At 39.7% G+C, this 18,730-nt stretch overlaps 1 protein-coding gene across 1 annotated transcript in view; it reads right to left on the reverse strand.

Annotated features, from left to right (window-relative positions):
* Positions 1–343: 343 nt before the first annotated feature.
* adamts3 (ADAM metallopeptidase with thrombospondin type 1 motif, 3) overlaps positions 344–18,730 on the reverse strand; it is a gene marked incomplete at its 5' end in the record, with an annotated part of 72,312 nt that continues 53,925 nt past the window's right edge. Inside the window, 5 exons of the mRNA XM_071527272.1 lie at positions 344–831; positions 4,388–4,529; positions 6,062–6,269; positions 15,718–15,850; positions 17,641–17,797. Of these exons, the coding sequence (XP_071383373.1) occupies positions 344–831; positions 4,388–4,529; positions 6,062–6,269; positions 15,718–15,850; positions 17,641–17,797 (1,128 nt within the window). The remainder of the gene's footprint in view (positions 832–4,387; positions 4,530–6,061; positions 6,270–15,717; positions 15,851–17,640; positions 17,798–18,730) is intronic.

Below are 18,730 nucleotides of genomic sequence, written 5' to 3' on the forward strand. Positions count from 1 at the left end.
CATAATCATTATATCATTTCATATTCTAAATAATACAAGTATGAAGCCAAAACAAAAAAGTGTGTTTCTGTCCAAATACTGAGGGAGCTCACTGTGGGATGGCAAAGTGTTATTTAAAGTCAATGGCAGGGAAAGGGGAAGGGAGGCTCTAAAAACAAAGTGAACCAGCACTTTTCTCTTTCTCTCTCTGTCTCTCTCTCTCTCTGTTTCTCCCTCTCTCTCTCTCTCTCTCGCTCTCTCTCTCTCTCTCTCTCTCCCCCTGTGGTGTTATGAGGTGAGAAGACTCAGGGTGAAGCTGGATATCTACTGTACATTAGAGTCCTGAAGGGGAAGGGTGTCACTTTCATCTCTCCACCTCAGAATACGCTGTGGGCCACCTACTCTCTGTCAAGCCGCCTGACCTTTGACCCTCAGTAGAATCTGCCTGCCTGTCAGGCCAGACCGCCAGGGCCGACGGCGCCATGGCGGGCAGCTTCCTGCCCCCATGAAGCCCCTGCTGCGGAACCCGCCTCGGTGCGTTACCGGTCTTCGAAGGGTTTTTCTTGAGCGGAGCGGGGGTGGCGGCGGGTTTCGCGGCCCCTCTGCCGGAGCCTTGTTTGCCGCCTCGGGTGGCGTTGGCCACTATCGACGCCGTTAAAGTCTCTAGGAGCTGGGAGGCCGACCCGAAGCGGACCTGCTCTTCTGCCTCGGCCGCCTCGGAGAACAGAGACAGAGCGCCGCTGCGCTTGCCGCAGGAGTCGCAGCACAGCTTGTTGTAGCCTGGGATAGAGCAGTATCGCGCCAGGACCTCCATTTGGCAGAAGATGGATTTGTCTCCGTTACATGGCTCATCTGAAAGTCAAAGAACAGCGAGAATGAGCTCAGTGCGTCTCTCACAAAGCAGTGAAATGCGATGCGAGGTGGCCTTGGAAAGAGATCAAAAGGGCTTCACTCACAGTGAATACACTACAGATCACACAAAGTCTCACTTTCAGCCTGCAGGAAACTGCAGCTCGTTTGTGCTATATTCATCAGAAAGTGCTTCCTTTTTTCAATTTCATTCATATCAGTGGATCTTCTCTGATCACGATCAATGCTAAGTGTATGGGAATGTACACTGAAGGTACAAAATCTCATCTTGATATTGATCTCAATTGTCTCAAAGCTGCTTCTACACCTCCTCTGTGATTGGTATAGATTTAGCAAGGGAAAACTATTAATCACTAGCTGCGGTTACATGAGACATTTTTTTTCATTCTGAATGAAATCATTCGGAAGGAAGATTGCCACGCAAGTGTTTACATGAGCGCTAAATATAACGATTGCGTTTACATGCTCCACAGTATGTAATCAGAATAAAAATTTCTGACATGCGCAAAACACCGAATCCAGCTCTCTAACATGGGCTTACGTTTTTAAAAGATGGACCTGCGTCGGTTATTTCTTTACTGCTGTTCTTTCTGATGAAGCAACAGTTTTATCGAAACATACGACTCCGTAAGTGTCAGAAAAAGACGTTTTGTTTTGCCCCCGCAATGATTGGGTCCAATTTTCACCGCTGTAAACTGAAACTGGCCCGGAGAGGCGGAGTCAGGACTTGATATTAAAACGGGCTGCGCCGCCTACAACAAGCCCGAGTGCCCCGGGGTTAATAACAAGCACATCGATTCGAATCCTCCCGGAAAAAAAGGGTAACGTTATTGACGTTAGAAAGAGGCGAGATAAAGAAAGTGATCGGAATGAGTGTTTACATGACAAAATTTTATCCATCGACCGGATTATGAAAGTACGGAGCCTGGGAGTGGCCATCGGGAGAAAAAAAATTTAGGTCGTGGCCACGATTTACTGTAACGGAGGCACGATATGCAATTCGAGCTCTCGTTTTATTTTTCCACAAATTGCCAAAACATGCCCTCGAAATAGTGATATCGTGCTCTCGATATATAATACATGCGCTCTTCACCAGCTTATAAAGAGTCAGTGCACATATTGGTGATTATGTTTAAATGTGGCGCTGTCCTGGGTGTGTTGCAGCACCTGATTGTGTTTACATGGCCTGAAGGTTAAGTGGCTAAATATGTTGCAATATTTGGGGGATTTGCCTATTCAGTGTAAACAGACAATGGATATTAACATACCAAATCCTTACAAGGCCTATCTGCAATACCTATAAGGTTCCTTTTAAGTTGTGTTTTTTCCTAAATTGCACAGTTTAACGAAATCGAGGCGAAAACAGGCACACGTTACAGTAAATCGTGGACTAAATATAACTTTTTTTCTCACCCAATGGCCACTCCCGGGCTCCGTATGAAAGGGTTTTACCAGCCCTCTCAAACGGAATGAAATTTCATTCGGATCGGCCAGTTTATTCTGATTGAGGCGTTTATATGAGGCATTTTTATTCTGATTGGGCTACTATTCTGATTAAAAGGCTCCATGTAAACGCAGCTACTCATGTTATCAGTGTACTTCATGAAAACAGTACATCTCCCTAATATTTTGTATATTTCATTAATATGGTTTGTATACGCATTTATTATCATTATTATTATTATTGTTTGCATTATTTGCATTTTGCGCTGTCTCTATAGTTTTATATTATGTACATTACCTTTATTTTTTATCTTATTACCTCTTCTCTTTATTATCTTCTGTACTTATTTTTCCCTGGTACTGTTCTGCCAGTTGCTGCTGTGGCACCCGAATTTCCCCAAGGGGATTAATAAAGTGATATCTTCTCTTCTCTTACTATCCACAACAGTGATGTTTTCCCTGGTATCTATGTGCTTTTTCATTCCTCTCATCATATTTGGTGAATGTCTCTTGGGAACCGTTTCAGTAAAATTGTATTGCAGCCACATACAGATCAATACATATATATGTGCTCTCCTACTTAAGGGAGAGTGTGTTATTTGTGTCTCCATCCCAGTTTATACCTGTATCCCAACTGCAAATATTAACATGACGTTTCTGTTTTTATTGAAAGAGCCCAAGAAACCAATACTCTATCCCACAGTAATACTAGAAGCTAAATTTTATTGATGTTGGGAAAGATTGTGGAAGAATTATGTAGCCTATGTATGTTTAGTTTATTGTAGGAAGTATTATGGCACATGTGCTATTTCACCTTTTAGAGTTTAGAGTCCAAAAGAAATGAATAACCACCAGTTTAGGTAAGAATTCCATATTAAAACCTAAGATCAGTAAAAGCGAAAGCATAGTTTAAAGCCATGTTATGTTTTTGGACGATAAAATCTTTCTTGCAGTCATCATTTGGAAATGCTTGGAACATATTTATGAAGAATTTAAATCTAAAACTGTTGATGTAAAGAAAACTAATGTTGAGACTAACAGGCTGTGTGGTTTGTTGCTGCACTGGTTCAGTCTGTTTGGGATAATTTCATATTTTCTAGTTTGCTTGAGTTCTCTGACTGAAAAGTTTTGAATAGTTTAATTTAGTAGATAAGATATTTATAGTGGAGTTGGGGCAGCTGAGTAAGGCACTGCAGTAATCAATTCTGGAAGTAAAAAAGTGTAAGAGAGGAAATGAGCAATCCTAAATATATTACTAAAGTAAAAAAGTACATGGACAGTGATGCATTTTCTGTTTTAGCTGCCTAGTCTATCCATGGTCTATCCATAGCAGGATGCCAATGATTTCTTGACAATCTGGACAGATTAACATTGTAAAATTATTTCTGGAACGTTGATGGGCATATACAGAAGTGTCTGTAGTTTAACTGCTCATCCAATATAAATTAATACTTTCTCCTTAGAGCATACAGTCTGTTCTTTAAAATCATATTCATTGTGTCATTGCCAGAGCTGGGGACTTGAGTCACATGACTTGGAGTCGAGTCACAATTTTAATCGCTTGAGACTTGACTTGGGTTGTGGTGACTTGGGACTTGACTTTGACTTGTACTTTGATGACTGAAGACGACTGAATTTAAATTCTGTTTTCTGAATTTGTATGGAATGATTGAATTTATTGAAGTTGAAACTGATTATAGAAATTAAACTCATGATGCTCTTACCAAGTTTTTATCCTATTAAAACAATATTGCATTGAAAAGTCCTGGATATTTCGTTTTCTTTAAGATATTAAATTGATACTGGGCTCTTGATTTGCTCTGACTTGACTTCCTGGTCTACATTTAGACTTGAGACTTGACTTGAGCCTCAAGACTTGTGCCTGACTTGGGACTCGAGCAAAGTTGAGTTGGTCACACTTCTGGTCTTTGCATATCCAAAGTAATTAGAACCAACAAGCAATAAGAGCCAAAAACAAAAAAAAGGTCCCTTTCTGAATACAATTTAGCTCGTATTTCTGTCCATCATGTCTGTTTTGGTAGACCGGTTTGGATGATTAAGGTTTGGATAAACATATGTGTAATGCAAACTGTACATGTGGATAAATGGACATGCTCACCATGGCAGGGTCCTGGTCTGCATGGTCTTATGGCTTCAGGTTTCTCCCCGTTGCACTGATCTCCAATCCGGCAAGTGACCAGCCGCCTCTCCATGCCCTCTCCGCAGGTCACCGAGCACTGTGGGAAAACACAAACAGAAACTCTCACTCACACACAGCAGAGAACATAAACTTCTGAGGACAAAAATTTGTTAAAATGAGTGGAAGCAGGTTGCACAGGGAAAAAAAAACGAACTGTAAGCTGCCAGGTTAGCCGGCCAACTTGTTCACCCTCCATCAAGCAACTAAAGCTCTTTTCACACAGCTGACCTGGTATCAGCATGGAGCAGGGATGAATACAAGCATGACTAGTTTCTGCTGATGCTCTTTTATCCCTCTCACATAGCATTTCACCGTGAAAGCGCACAGGGAAATCTGCAGGAACGTGTGTATCTCTTATGACAAAAACATTTGTCTCTGCAAAAATAACTGCAACCTTGGTTCAGTTTTTTTTAGTTACAATGGCATTGGCACTGGCGTTACTTTACCTTTACTTTGCATTTACTTTGCACCAGCTTTACTTCACACAGCAGATTTACAATGTCTGGATGATTTTTTTTTTTATTTGTTTGAAAAGCGGGTCAGAGTTTTTACCCGTATCATCTTTACACAGAATATGAAGCCGGATCAGAGCCTCTGATTTCAGTCCAAACGCTCTGTAAAGTTGCCATAAAAGGATGTAAAACGTCTGAGGCTCGATCAGACTTGCAATAATAATCTAATTCACAACCATGACTGAGAGCAAATGTGGGTGTGAATTAATCCATAATTGCGTATATAAAATGATAATGCTTACATAAAACCTTGAACCTTGACCAAGTGCGCATTTCACATAAACTTGAACTACACAAACAGATTCATAAAGATCCTCAGCTCAATACTAGGCCCACAGAATCTCTTCCACAGCTGTTTCTTACGATGGTAAGAAAAGTGGATTTGTAATATATTACATTATCTATCTTATGAAATAATATTTTGATTTAAAATCATTTTAATAGCTTAGATGAGTCTATGCATCTGTAATAAGTTGTGTGTGTCTTGTATAAGACTAAATGAAGAGATGGCAAGAGATAAAACAGTATAGAGAGAAAAGATAGATCACAAAAAATTAAAGGAAAATCTTAAAATGTCTAGAAAAAAAAAATTCTCCAAAACCCCCTAAACCATTTCCATTTTCAAAAATCTGAAACCTACGCTGACAAAATGATTGCTGCATAGTATCGGATTATTAAAGTTCTTAGTCATCTTGAGCCATTCACTTAAAAACAGAAAAAAGAGAGAGAGAGAGAGTTCCAGGGGGTCCCCAGCAAATTGGTGAATTGTTAAACTTCACCATTATTTAATTTACAATAAGTTAACACAATTACAGAATTAGAGAATGTAGAAGAATGGCTATTTTGGTCATAGTCTCACTGCTATTTCTCTACCTACAACAAATATCTAATGATAACAAATATTCTCTGATTGGAGTTTGAGAGACAAAATCCTATCAAATGGGAGTCTGTAGCCATTAGAGTCCTTGATATGAAAAAGGTTAAGAATCACTGTGTTACGCCTCCTGCACCCCCTCTAACAGACTCTTGAGACAGATGGATAGAGCGGATACTGAACCTCTGACCACGGGCCGGTCCTCCACTGGGCGGGGCAGGGAACTCTGTTGCACGGCCGCCGGCTCTCTGGCTTCTCTCCGTTGCAGTACTTGCTGTGGACGGACCGGTTGGTGCCGTCGTGGAGGAAATGGACGCAGCGCACCGTCCGGATCTGGAAGCCCAGGCTGCCGCACGTTTTGGGACAATGCTCCCACTCCTCCGAGATCCACCTGGACAGATCAACAGGAGAGATTACTCCTCACATGTACAGCAGGAGAGAAAGGAACACACCTAGAGGAATCTGTGGTGAGAGAAGAAGGTCCAAGGTGTAGAAAGATTATTAAAAAAACAAGAAACTTCATATGAGTTTGCTTTACTTTGTGTATTTGTTATTTGGCTTGGCTTGGATTTTTGGATTCATTAAACCTTTAATATTTCAGTGAATTTCAGAGGCTACGCTTTCACATCATCAAGCCTTTGCTTAAAGGGAGAGTTTACTCTAATTTGAACATTTAACATGTTTCCCTCCTTAGCAATCAACTGACAGTGACAAGATCAATTGCTTGATACTGTTGGCTACTTGGGAAGAAACTGACTGTAAAACAACTTGTATGTTGGATTCACATTGCTTACAAATTAAGAAAACATTTTTAATTTCAAATTTGGGTTGTCCTGCTAGTCATATCATGCAATAACTCCCTGGAAACATGCATTATTAATATATTTTCATTATAGCTGTAATTACTAACTACTGAAACTCCAGTAAAGAGATAATCAGAGCAATTTTTAATAAAGATCTCAGTGTGGTTATTGGTTATTTGGTGCCACCTGAGTTTGAATGGCACTGTTGTCACGTACTTAACCAAACCAAACTAAAGCAGTAAACGCTCCAGAGTTTGAGTTAATGCTCCAAACCTGCTTTGCGTGCATGAGTCCTAAAACAATTTATCTGTCAGCAGGGGCATCATGAGGTCAGCTAATCAATTTGAGAGTGAAAAATGTCTTCCGTCTAACAGAATAAACAAAGCCTATCTAGGGCAAAGGTGGTGCTACAGTTTATTATAGTCTTTAAATTCATAATTCAATAACGAGAACAAAATCATGGATGGGTTTTGCGAGAGTGGCATAAAAGCCAAGTCTCTGCCAAGGACAATCCCACAATGCACTCTGTTAAAACATTTAATCATCTTTCACTTTTCAAAATCTCCAGCACTTGGAAAATGTTTTGTGTCCTCCCTGTGTCTCTTGGCGCCCTCTCACCTCTCAGCTCAAGTGTTTGGAGAGTTTACTTCAACAGCTTTCTTGCCTCTGAGCAAGTAAGTTGGCACTTTCCAAAATCTACAGCTTACTGCAGTTTATTTATTAAAAGAAAACCTAAACTGAGGATGTCTTATTTTGTATGACCCATAGGATACATTCAAATCATAAAACCATTTAAAACTCTGGAAGAATAATGCTGTATGATTACATTTTTTCATTCTCATTCACTTGCCAAAAATGTTACGGACTACAATCTGCACTCTGTATCTGTACATTAGACCGTGTTTCCACCAAAATCCATCTGATAATAGTCACAGTTTTATCTCTGCTGTTATCCTTCCTCTGTACATCTGACTGCAGGAACAGAGAACAGTAATGTGATTCCAGACTGATCCTCGAAGGGAAATTGTCTTTTTTTTCCTTCCTTCTGTAAAATTTCAGATGACTCTGCAGGAGTGGAAGACATCTATCTGTATGATAATTCCTCCTATAGACATACAATTGAGAACTTTGCAGCTACTGTGACAATAATTACCAACATATCAATGTGACTAAAACCCCAGGAGCAATAGGAGGCGACATACTGCAAAAAAATCTCCATCTTAAAGTCATTTAGTCTTTTATTGAGTCCTAAAATCATTTTAGGAATCGTTTATCTTAAAATAAGTGAAAAACGTTGCCAATGGCGTTTGATAATTTCACTTTTTTCCAACTGAAATCAAATTGTTTCCAAATTCTATCGAATCAAGTGTCATTTTCTTGATAGCAGTGCAGTGATCTGCCTTATTCTGATTTGTTTCAAGATACTGACACTCATTTCTAGATAACTCCCGAAACAAGTGAATCTGCATTAGAAACAAGTGGAGTTATCTCTCCTCACTGCAGAATTACTTCCTTGGTTTACAAAAAATATGATTTGAAGGTTCAATATGAGACTAAATGACTTGCAGAAGTTGTATAAGACAGAATGAGCCAAACTGGAGCAGAACACATACAGACTCTAGTGTTTTGTGGATTGATCTGTAGATACCTCATTTATGCATGGGCAAAAAAAAAATGAATGAATGATGAATAAGATAAATAAAAAATAAAATAAAAAATATATGAAAACAGGAAAATAAACAAATAAACACTCCACTGTTACGATATTATTAAATAAGAAGCTTAAAATTATTGAGTGAAACAGTGGGGAAACCCAATCAGAACACAACCTCAACATGCTGCTCTCTCTCCAGTCTAGAGTGAAGCTCGCTCGACCAAGGTTTGTAGCAATGTGTGTTTTTAGCTGCAACAGCTAATCTATGCGGATAAAAATTATTTTTGCTGGTGAATATTTTAGTTACTAGACTGAGCTAGCAGAGTGGTGTTTTGTGTAAAAGGTTTGTAATTTATCAAGTTTCCCGCTCTCTCTCTCTCTCTTTCTCTCTACAGTGTAGAGTAAAGCTCGCTCGCCCAGCAGCTCTCTCTGTATCACTATAGAAAACGCAGCAGCCAAAAGCTCCATTTTATTACAGTTATTGAATGTTAGGAACGCTGAAATCTTGGTGGATGATGAACATAGAACTCAAGTGTGATGCTAAATAAGAAAATTAACATTTCTAACTGGGTTGACCGTCCCTTTAAACCAGATTTAAGATATGAAGGTCACTTATTCAGCAGTGCATTGAAAACAAAGAGGTGTTTCCCACACACAGTGAAACAGTTACCTGTGTGTTCAGTGATCCACTGATTCTACCTACAGGCTCCATAGAGTGTTTACACGGTTCTTCTTGCAGGGCTTTAATTGGGCGGTTTGATTGCCCCCATTTTCCCATTTGTCAAACAGCAGGCTCCACACAAAGCACTAACCACATCCACTTGTGTTCGTGGTTAGTGTTACAATGGAAACAATTCAGGGAGAGCACAGATAGCAAATGCCTGTCTTTGTTAAGATTTTAAAAGCTTATTGCAGATAGTTCCACTCATACACACTCAAAAATACTCCAAAATAACCCACACCTGCACGTTTTATTGGATTTTTATTTCAGTTTATTTTATTTCACTATCATTGCATTTATTTGAATGGTTGTTCCAGAAATCTTTTTCAACCGTCTTCTCAACAAACCTTGGTAATTTGGAGATAAAGATCAATATTTGTGGATTGACAATCATATCCAGAATGGTGAGACGGCAACTAATATGCTATTGTTAAATGGAAAAAATAGTTGCATTTCAGGCTTTTTTGCAGCACTGCAAAGAATATAGCACTGACTTCAGGAACACGCACAAACGGCTTCGACTACACAATTCATTAACTCTGGAGAGAAATTACTGATATACTGAATTATCATGCAGGACTGAAATGTTTGCTGAACACAAAGCCTGAACACTCTGAATGCAGAGAGACCGCTTTCACAAGTCGAGTCTCACCACTCAGCAAAGCAGAGGGCCGCAATCCTGCTGACGCCTCCGCTGCATAGACCAACAAATCCTTGTTCAAAATGGCTCAGTACTCTTCACCGCAAAACTAAACTTATCACTAAACTCACTGGCACAGCACATCTTTGCCACTGGCCCACTTTCAATTGTGCCTTACTCAGTGGTGGAAGAAGTACCCAGGTCTTTTACTTAAGTAAAAGTAGAAATACCACAGTATAACAATACTCTGTTACAAGTAAAAGTCCTGCATTCAAAATGTTACTTAAGTAAAAGTACAAAAGTATTAGCATCGAAATGTACTTAAAGCAACAAAAGTAAAAGTACTCATTATGCAGAATGGCCCATTTCAGAATAATACAGTATATATTATATTATTGAATTATAATTATTGATGCATTAATGTGTAAGCCTCACTTTAATGCTGCAGCTGGAAAAGGTGGGGCTGATTTCCACTACTTTATATACTGCTGGGTATCTTACAGTAATCTATAATAATACATCACTATTTATTAGTTGATTATATTTTGTATTAATAATCTGAATCTGCAAAGTAACTAGTAACTTAAGTTATCAAATAAAGGTAGTGGAGTAAAAAGTACAATATAAGTATAAGTATAAAGTAGCATCAAATGGTAATACTCAAGTAAAGTACAAGTACCTCAAAATTGTACTTAAGTACAGTATTCGAGTAAATGTACTTAGTTACTTTCCACCTCTGGCCTTACTCCCCCAAATGTGGACTTAACATTCATTCCAGCCATGTTCTGAGCGGACACATCTCAATACAGCGGGAATCAAGTACTTAACATCAGTGTTCACTTAAGGCCATTAGAAAAGGAGTACAATTTCCTTTCACTGAATCTCTCACTGCGGTTAATGTAAGTGGAGAGACGAAGGACGAGGAGCGCTGATATTCAACGCTGGATGACGAGAGATCCAGTCTAGCTAATGGAGAATTCTTTGAACATACAATAACAAGCATGAGGACTCATAAGGTCCTTTTAACACAGGAGGACTGAACAGACAGCGGATGTTTACCTCCGCCAAGGAGCTTAGGTTTTCAGTGCCGTTTGTTTGTTTGTCTGTTTGTTTGTCTGTTAGCAGGATTACCGAAAAACTACTGGTCCGATTTTCACGAAACTTCGTGGAAGGGTGTAGCATGGGCCAAGGAAGAACCCGTTAAATTTTGAAGCGGATCCGGATCCGACTCACGAACAAGCAATAATAGCATGAACCTTGGCGGAGGTCTGCGCTCTCCGAGTGCCCTTCTAGTTTTTAAAGGTTTTGTTTTTGAACTTGTAAGAGTCCGCTGTCTAGTCGCTGTCAGGTGAAACCTCATAACTCTAATTGTGGTGATTTTCATGTTTTAAGGCTGAAGGATTACCTGCTCCTCTATGGGTTGAGAAAGTTCTCCGACCCTTAGGTTTTCAAAACCAATTAGATAAGCTCAAAAATGCGTGGTAGTCAAGCTAAACACAAGGCTGTTTTTCTTCGTTCCTGAAAAGCTGACATTTTGGAGGTACAAAGTTTTCACCCAACAACAGTGATATGACATTTAGATGAAGTAAACAAACCATATTTTTCATTAAAGCTGACAAACCTGTCTAAATTTCTTCAGTTCTGCTGGCTTCTCTAAAAGCAAAGTATTTGGCTCACACAGTTTCTTTGACAGTTAAAACATGACAGTTCAAAAAAGTGTTTCTCAGTGAGCTGTCTGGCTGTTTGGGAGGATTACACCACTCTTTTGTATGGATTTGTTGATTCACTTTAATTACTGTTATACCCACACAAATGGTAGGCTATGTTTCTGCATTTTCTGCAGCAAAGTGAGTAAGAATCAACTTCATTACTCCTATTTTTCTATCCATGATACTTTTAAGTTATGCAAAACCTTAAAGTAATGTGACAGGTTTGGATGAGGTGTAATGCTTTAACACTATAATATTAAGAATCAGAGGGATTTAAAAAAAACAAAACAGGGTTAGTCTGTTTCAGAACTTGAATTTATAGGTTGGTACGTTTGAACCGAAACAAAAAAACAAACAAACAAACAAACAAAAACAAAAAAACGGTTGTAAATTAAAATGACACCATTTCAAAGTTAAATGCATATGGCACGACACCACATAATGATGCTTGACTGTTGTTATATGAATAACATTTTTAATCCAACAGTCAAAAAAGTAACCTCAGCACAGAGGGATACAAGTGGAGAAATATTTCACTCTCAGATCGATAAGACAGAACTGTTCTCTTCAAGATTGTTTTGGGGTTTTTTGCTTCACGTGAAAGCTCATTAAGGTTGATTAAGCTGTTACATTAAGGAAATGTATCAGAGTTTTGTTCTTGCTTGCACTCTACCCCACACACAAGCTACCCATTTTGTTCCTCTACATCATCGACTATTCTTATCTTTTTCCAGGCACACCAGCCCACATTTCTTCACTGACACTTCTTATCTTCTGTGCCTGACTCGGCTTAAATTTGGGTGAAATCTCAGTCCTATTCTTCAGCTAAAGAGAGGGAGGAGGCGAGCCAAGCCATGAGGCAGGCTGAGGAGTCTATGTCTAGTCTGTCGATGACTCAAGGCCAACCAGACTGAGAAGTTTAGTGTGGTTGGTTTCTTTTCAGAAAGTCTTTCTCGATGCACTGGCCAACTCAGAAAATGTATCAGACTATGAAGAGGAAAACAGAAAATATGGGAAAACAAATCACATTTCTGTTTCAAGATTTGACAAATGGAGATTTCAATGGGCCTTTAAACAATCATTGTCTTACTTTGGATTATTATTTTTTTTAAGTTCTACATATACAGTATTCACATTTCTTCTTCAGCCTGTGTTGGTGCTAAGTTGCCAGTACCATGGTAGCCTGTTCTGCTGCACAACCGCTGAACAGCAGTATTAATATTGTTATATCTCTCCCTTAAAGCTGCAATAGGCTGTATTCTTTATGTAAAAACACATATCTTATCAGCCTAATTTGCAGAGTGAAGCAGCAACAGAGAAGAGCGTCCCATCTGTCAAAATTAAAACCCCATGGATTAATCCTAATTGCACAAACGAAATTCTGCTGTCAGGCTTGGTCACTTCTCCACTCACAGGATGTGACAAAACAAAACTTAAAAGTGGAATCCAAACTGTCTCCTAATCAGCAGTGAGCAGCGCTCCATCCAGAGAAAGCTGGACTCATCAACATTAGATCGTCTCCTCTCTCTTCTCTTTGGTTTCCTTTGGTATGAAGCATCACAGACCGGCCGGGTTGGTAAACATGAGCGAGCTGTGTGACGTTTATGTCACAATACTTGATTTCTGGGTATAGAAGTTCAGATTTTTCTAACAGTTACCAACCTGCGAAGTCTCCTAGTGCAGCTTTAATAGTCCAATTATTGGTCCGTACACACATCTACAACTTCGTCTTTCAGTCTAATATTTTTGATAAGATTTTAGCTCGATAGTTAAAATAACTAGAACTCAGTAGAGTGCATAGTAGATAGCGCCAACGCTATGCAATTGTCAATATATGCCAGTTCCAAATGTCGGATTTTCACCAAAAGTTAATAATTTCTTCCGTGCCACATGACCAACTTGTTTCACATTTTCATGACTGGACCTGAAATGGGACATGAGATGAGATTCTTGCCAATTTTAAGCATTTTAGCAGATTATCTCAACATCACATGACCAATCAGGACTATATCTGTTCAGTTTCCATGAGTGCCGCCCATTCTACCACTGAAAAATTACCAGGGCGGATATATCTAAACCAGAAATAAGCTCTCCACTGCCCTGATGTTGTTTGATTGGACCAATAAAAGAGGGTTTGCCTCTTCTTCTGTCTGCTGATTGGCCACAACGTTTGACGGTTTTACGTGAATCTGTTCATACCATAGACTGTAAAAAAAGATGGACGTAGTGAGTGCGACTTTATATTTTGAGTGAGAAGTTGAGCTGTGGTCCCATTGACATGAATGGAGTTGGACAGGATTTAGAGTCTTTTTGGAGCCTGAATCTAGCGGACGTTTGCAGCTTTCAGCCAAAATTCCCCCGTGGTTTTGGCTGCTTGGTTCGTACATTATATGACTTTTGGTGAGAAGCCACGCCCACTGCCACCCCCCCTCTTTGACCAGTTTCGTGCAAATCCATTGATAGCTTTCTGAGATATCCTGCTAACACACACAGACAGACAAACAGATGGAACGTGGCGAAAACAAAACCCCCGTCCAACTTGGCGGAGGTAAATATTAGATATTTTGAACACATGGAAAATTCTGGCTCAGCTTCTCCTCAGTTTTGTTAGGCTGCTTTTTAAATTTCCCCATCTCGGCTGTTTTTCGAGAGCCTCTGCCACTAATCAGCTTATGTGTCCTTACTCTTTCACGCACGGAGCCAGACTCAGTGGCTCACCCTCAGGTCTTTGTGTCGCCACCCTGCATTTAGCCTCCGCCACCTCAGCCAGCTCGCTAATCTGCTCACATTTCCTGTACTTTCACGCAGCTTGCAGGACTCCTACATGCAGCTTACCGTTGGTGCTATTTTTCAGACTAAATTAAATGTTAATTTAATTAAATGTTGTAAACTGACTCAATTTTGGATCCTTAACAGAATCACAATATTGACTATTTTAGACTATTTAACACTTACTACATTACTGAACATAATATATTCTATACTATTTCAAATATCCTGTAAATAAACTGTCAGTGACTGATTATACATTTGTGATTTCTTTAGCGATTTCTTTAGCTTTTTCCAACAAACTACATGCAACAAGCAATGGTCTTGATGCACATGTGAAGATAAGATATTCAGGGACATATGGGAGAAAGTAACCGAAAATTGCTCAATCAGCTTCCCCGCTTTCATTAAATGCAAACACATATTCCCCGGTTATTTTCCTGTCTTTGGTGTGATTGCACTCTCACTTCAAACAAACAAATCCAGGCTTGACTTGGAAGCAGCCTCTCTCTCTCTCTCTCTCTCAGGTGGACCAAAGAGCGGTTGATTGGCTTGCACCTGAGTTCAATTAGGGCGTTCCTTTGGTGTGGTTTTGAAAGCTGATATGTTTTAATTTAAGATGCCCATAGCCAATATTTTGTGCCAGTATTTAATATCTTTACATTTGTTTTTCCAAGCCAAGAAAATTAAAAGTATTCAGTGCTTTCCCACTACAATTGTGTTCTTGTCAGGGTTTAAAAGCCTCTGAAATTACATTTAGACCATCATGGGACACTAAAACTCTCCACTGAAACCCAGACTGATTAAATTCTTTGAGGGTTAGCGGCTCTTTAAAGCAGAGTGACCCAACCTACATATGCAGTGGCAGGGAAACCAATATATCAATCTGATTGAAATTTAAGCCACACTGATGGAAGCCAGTTTAAAGCTGCTGTAGGTAAGTTTGGGAGCAAAGAGATAAAATCTCTGCAAATTCAAACCAGCACAAGGAGCGACACGCTTCCAACTCCTAGTGATTGACAGGACGGAGTCACTCCTTCTGCCTCACACTTCTCCTCATTGGTCAGATGGGTTTCCACACATTTCACTTTCAGCAAGTGGGAAAACTCGTACATCCAAAAAATGGTTGGTGCAGGTGCATTGGAGAAACACAGTAAACTATACAATCGAATGAACTCCCGCACACTGCTACTTGCAATACAACACCTTTTATTGTGTAATAAAAGGTGTTGCATTGAACTCCCGCGCACTGCTACTTGCAATGCAACACCTTTTGTATTGCAAGTAGCAGTGTGAGGGAGTTCATTCGATCGTATAGCACACATTTCACTTTGAAATGAGAATAGCAGAGGAACGGGGCTACTGCTGTTTCTGAGATTCTGACATGTTATCCTGCTCATCTTTGGCCATAAAAGTTACCTACTGCAGTTTTAACATTTTATCTAAGTATTACAGATTGCAGCTATCTCCTCGTTTGAATCTAATCAACACTTGCCCATACAGCTTATCTTCTCCTGTAAGGGAGGCTGGAGTCTGTACTCACTGTGGTTGTGTGCAGTCTTGTAGATTACACATTCTGCGGATGGGTTTCGGCTTTTTGCTGACATCACAGTAACCTCGATTGACCATCTTGGTGTCCCCCTTCTTTCGACACCCGTACTTGGTGTACTGAAACCCTATAGGGAAGAATTGGAGATATTGAACACACACACACACACTGAGTAATGGCAGAAGATCGGTCATCATCCAATCTTTGGGACTCTGGGTCCATTGGGTTTAACTGACAAATTATTGCTACTGCATTGATTGACCTTATTCACCAGGGCTGCCAACTCTCACGCATTGACCGTGAGACTCACGCAATTGACACTTTTCACACGCTCTCACGCCACAAGGCCATTTTCTCACACAGTGAAAAACAAATTCATAACTGATAACGTCGCGGCGCGAAAAGAGAGACACTGACAGGACACTGACAGACACTGACAGAGCAGCACCGTGCAGCAGCGACTTATTCAGACCATCAGGGGGAAAGCGAGAAATATACACAATCTATTATATTGTAATTTATTCCCATGCATGCTGCTCAGAGTAATCTCAGTCAGCGGCTCTTCTGGCAGCAGCACAGCGTCACAGAGGGAGTTGCTATGGTTACGGGGACGCTCTGTGTCTCTGTCGCTCTGAAACTTTCTCGCGATTCCCAATAACAGGTTTTTTAGGTTAGTATGCCTATGCAAAATCATGAATGTAAGTACCTCAATGCTGAAATCTAGTAATATAACATAATTTTACATTTCTGGTTAACATTATACAGGGTTGCTGTTTCTTGACTTAATCCAAGAGGTTAGGTGGTGTAGAAATGCAGGAAATTTGTTTTAAATTACTATTTTCCCCCCAGAAACAAATCTCACTCCAAGCTGAAGTCAAAACTTGGCAGCCCTGTTATTCACACAGCAGCCATTTTGAACACTTGGGGTGGGACACTCTACCTGGAACCTGGAAGAGCGAGTCCAGCTCTGTATTGTTGTCTACTAAGGTGCGTCATACAAACATTTATCAATTCACAGATTTCCCATTGAAAAACATTAGAGACAAATGGATCTCAAGAATCTGGAGGGCTATACTGTAGGTTCACATTTTAATAGACAGTATTTGGCCCATTATCACTAGCTACCAGAGTCTAGCCTCTGGGTTAGGGTCTATGGGTCTAGGGTCTCTAGGTTTAGGGTTAACCCTAACCCTGCAATCCTGCTAAATTCAAGCAGATATAGTTGTTGTTCCTGAGATTGCTGCTAATTTGACAACTGTTAGGTCTATCTGAAGTCCTCACTGATGTGTTGAAGTCCCACTAGTTTCATCAGTCTTACCATTAGGCAAACGTGGCCAACTGCCTCATGCCCCGGCAGCCAGAGGGCCTCACAAAATACAAGAATAGAACTAATGAAAACTTATTTTTGCACAATTGTAAAAACACCCCTCTTTTTGTTATAATAAATTATTTCAATCTTGAGTCATGGTCAGCCCCCCCACTCAGTGGGCTATTCTACTTCTAATGTGATTTACCACTGCATCACTAGCTGAGAGAGAAGTAAAAAAATAAATAAAAAAAAAACCCAAAGAAAATAAGTAAAGCTACCCATATGGTGCAGAGAAACAAATAAAAGTCTCATAAAAAGTGCATAGTTTTCTCAGTCCAACGTGAAGGTAATGCATAGAATGGATGGATTAAAAAGGGAAATAGTTGGGACTCAGGGGGCCCCCATGCTTGCCCTTGCCCGAGTCCGAGTTTTATATATAACCCTAACCCATGACGATGTTCCACCCTGAGTGGCCCCCATATGAATAGGGTCATAAAGAGGACGGGCAACACATTTACATTTAATGCAGACAGTATTCAGCAGATGTTTTGATAGCTGATTATTCCTTTCTGTTCATAATTAAAATCTAATTGTGATGTGTGCATTACCTCCAGCGCAGGGTTTGGAGCAGGGGGACCAGCTCTTCAGAGCCCACTCAAACGTGTCCTCCTGGATCACGTTGTTGTTGTTGATGGGCACTGAGTCTTCATGGATGATGTACTTGTACATTAACGTAGACCTGGTTTCATTGTCCTTAGGTATTATCTATAAACCGCAGATAGAAACACAATACAATTATAGTGTCATCTGCCATGCAGGATATTTGCATACAAATGTATGTACAAATGTGTGCAAATTAATGCATGTTTAATTTCAATAGATGGGGAAAAAGTGTGACTCGAATATGAATACTTCAATGACATACAAAGTATTATACCATGTACTCTACATATTAATATGGTGTGATAATTGATTGCAACCATGCTAATAATTTTTAGACTGGCAAATTTGCTTTACAGGACTCCTCAGTACTGTCTGACCTCACAGTATGAAACCACCTTTACAAACATATTCTTCCTACTTCTATCTCTAAAAGGTTTTTGTACCAATCCCCGGCTCAGGTATATTTCACAGGTTTATTGCTGAGAGGATTAGCAGTTTCAATTCCAAGTGAAAATTATTGGCAGAATAAAACACCCAGCAGAAGTGCAGAAACAAACAAAAAAACAAAACAGAAAAGAGATATTAGGTACGAAGCTTTGCAGGCACCAGGCACTCTGAGAATAGATTACAAAGGTCTGCCTATAATTGAATGCACACTGGAAGATTACTTCAACCAAGTATCCTAAGCACCAGAGTTGGCTAACCAAAAGTTTACATTCCAGACATGGAAGTTTCAACAAATCGACTGTGTTTGTGTAAGAAGTCCTTTATACAGGGCTAAGTCAAGTTACAGTGTTAAAGTGTAGCTTACATCTTATTTTATTTTTAGTACAAAGAATCCTGCACACTGTCCTTGCAACTCATCACCATTTAAAACTTGACCTTCTTCAGAGTAAACCTGGTGTTAAATGGAAGAATTGCAAGAACAGTCTGCGTGATTCTTTTCTACTAAGAGCTGTTAACCTTCATCCGACGCACCTGTACAAGACAAATGCAAATATATATACAGTATATCTTTATAAATCATATTTCTTA

Source organism: Centroberyx affinis, unplaced genomic scaffold (genome assembly GCF_046629955.1).
Source record: "Centroberyx affinis isolate AG114_WGS23_722 - 3 ecotype Tasmania unplaced genomic scaffold, CSIRO-AGI_Caff_v1 ptg001513l_1, whole genome shotgun sequence".
Classification (NCBI taxonomy): domain Eukaryota; kingdom Metazoa; phylum Chordata; class Actinopteri; order Beryciformes; family Berycidae; genus Centroberyx; species Centroberyx affinis.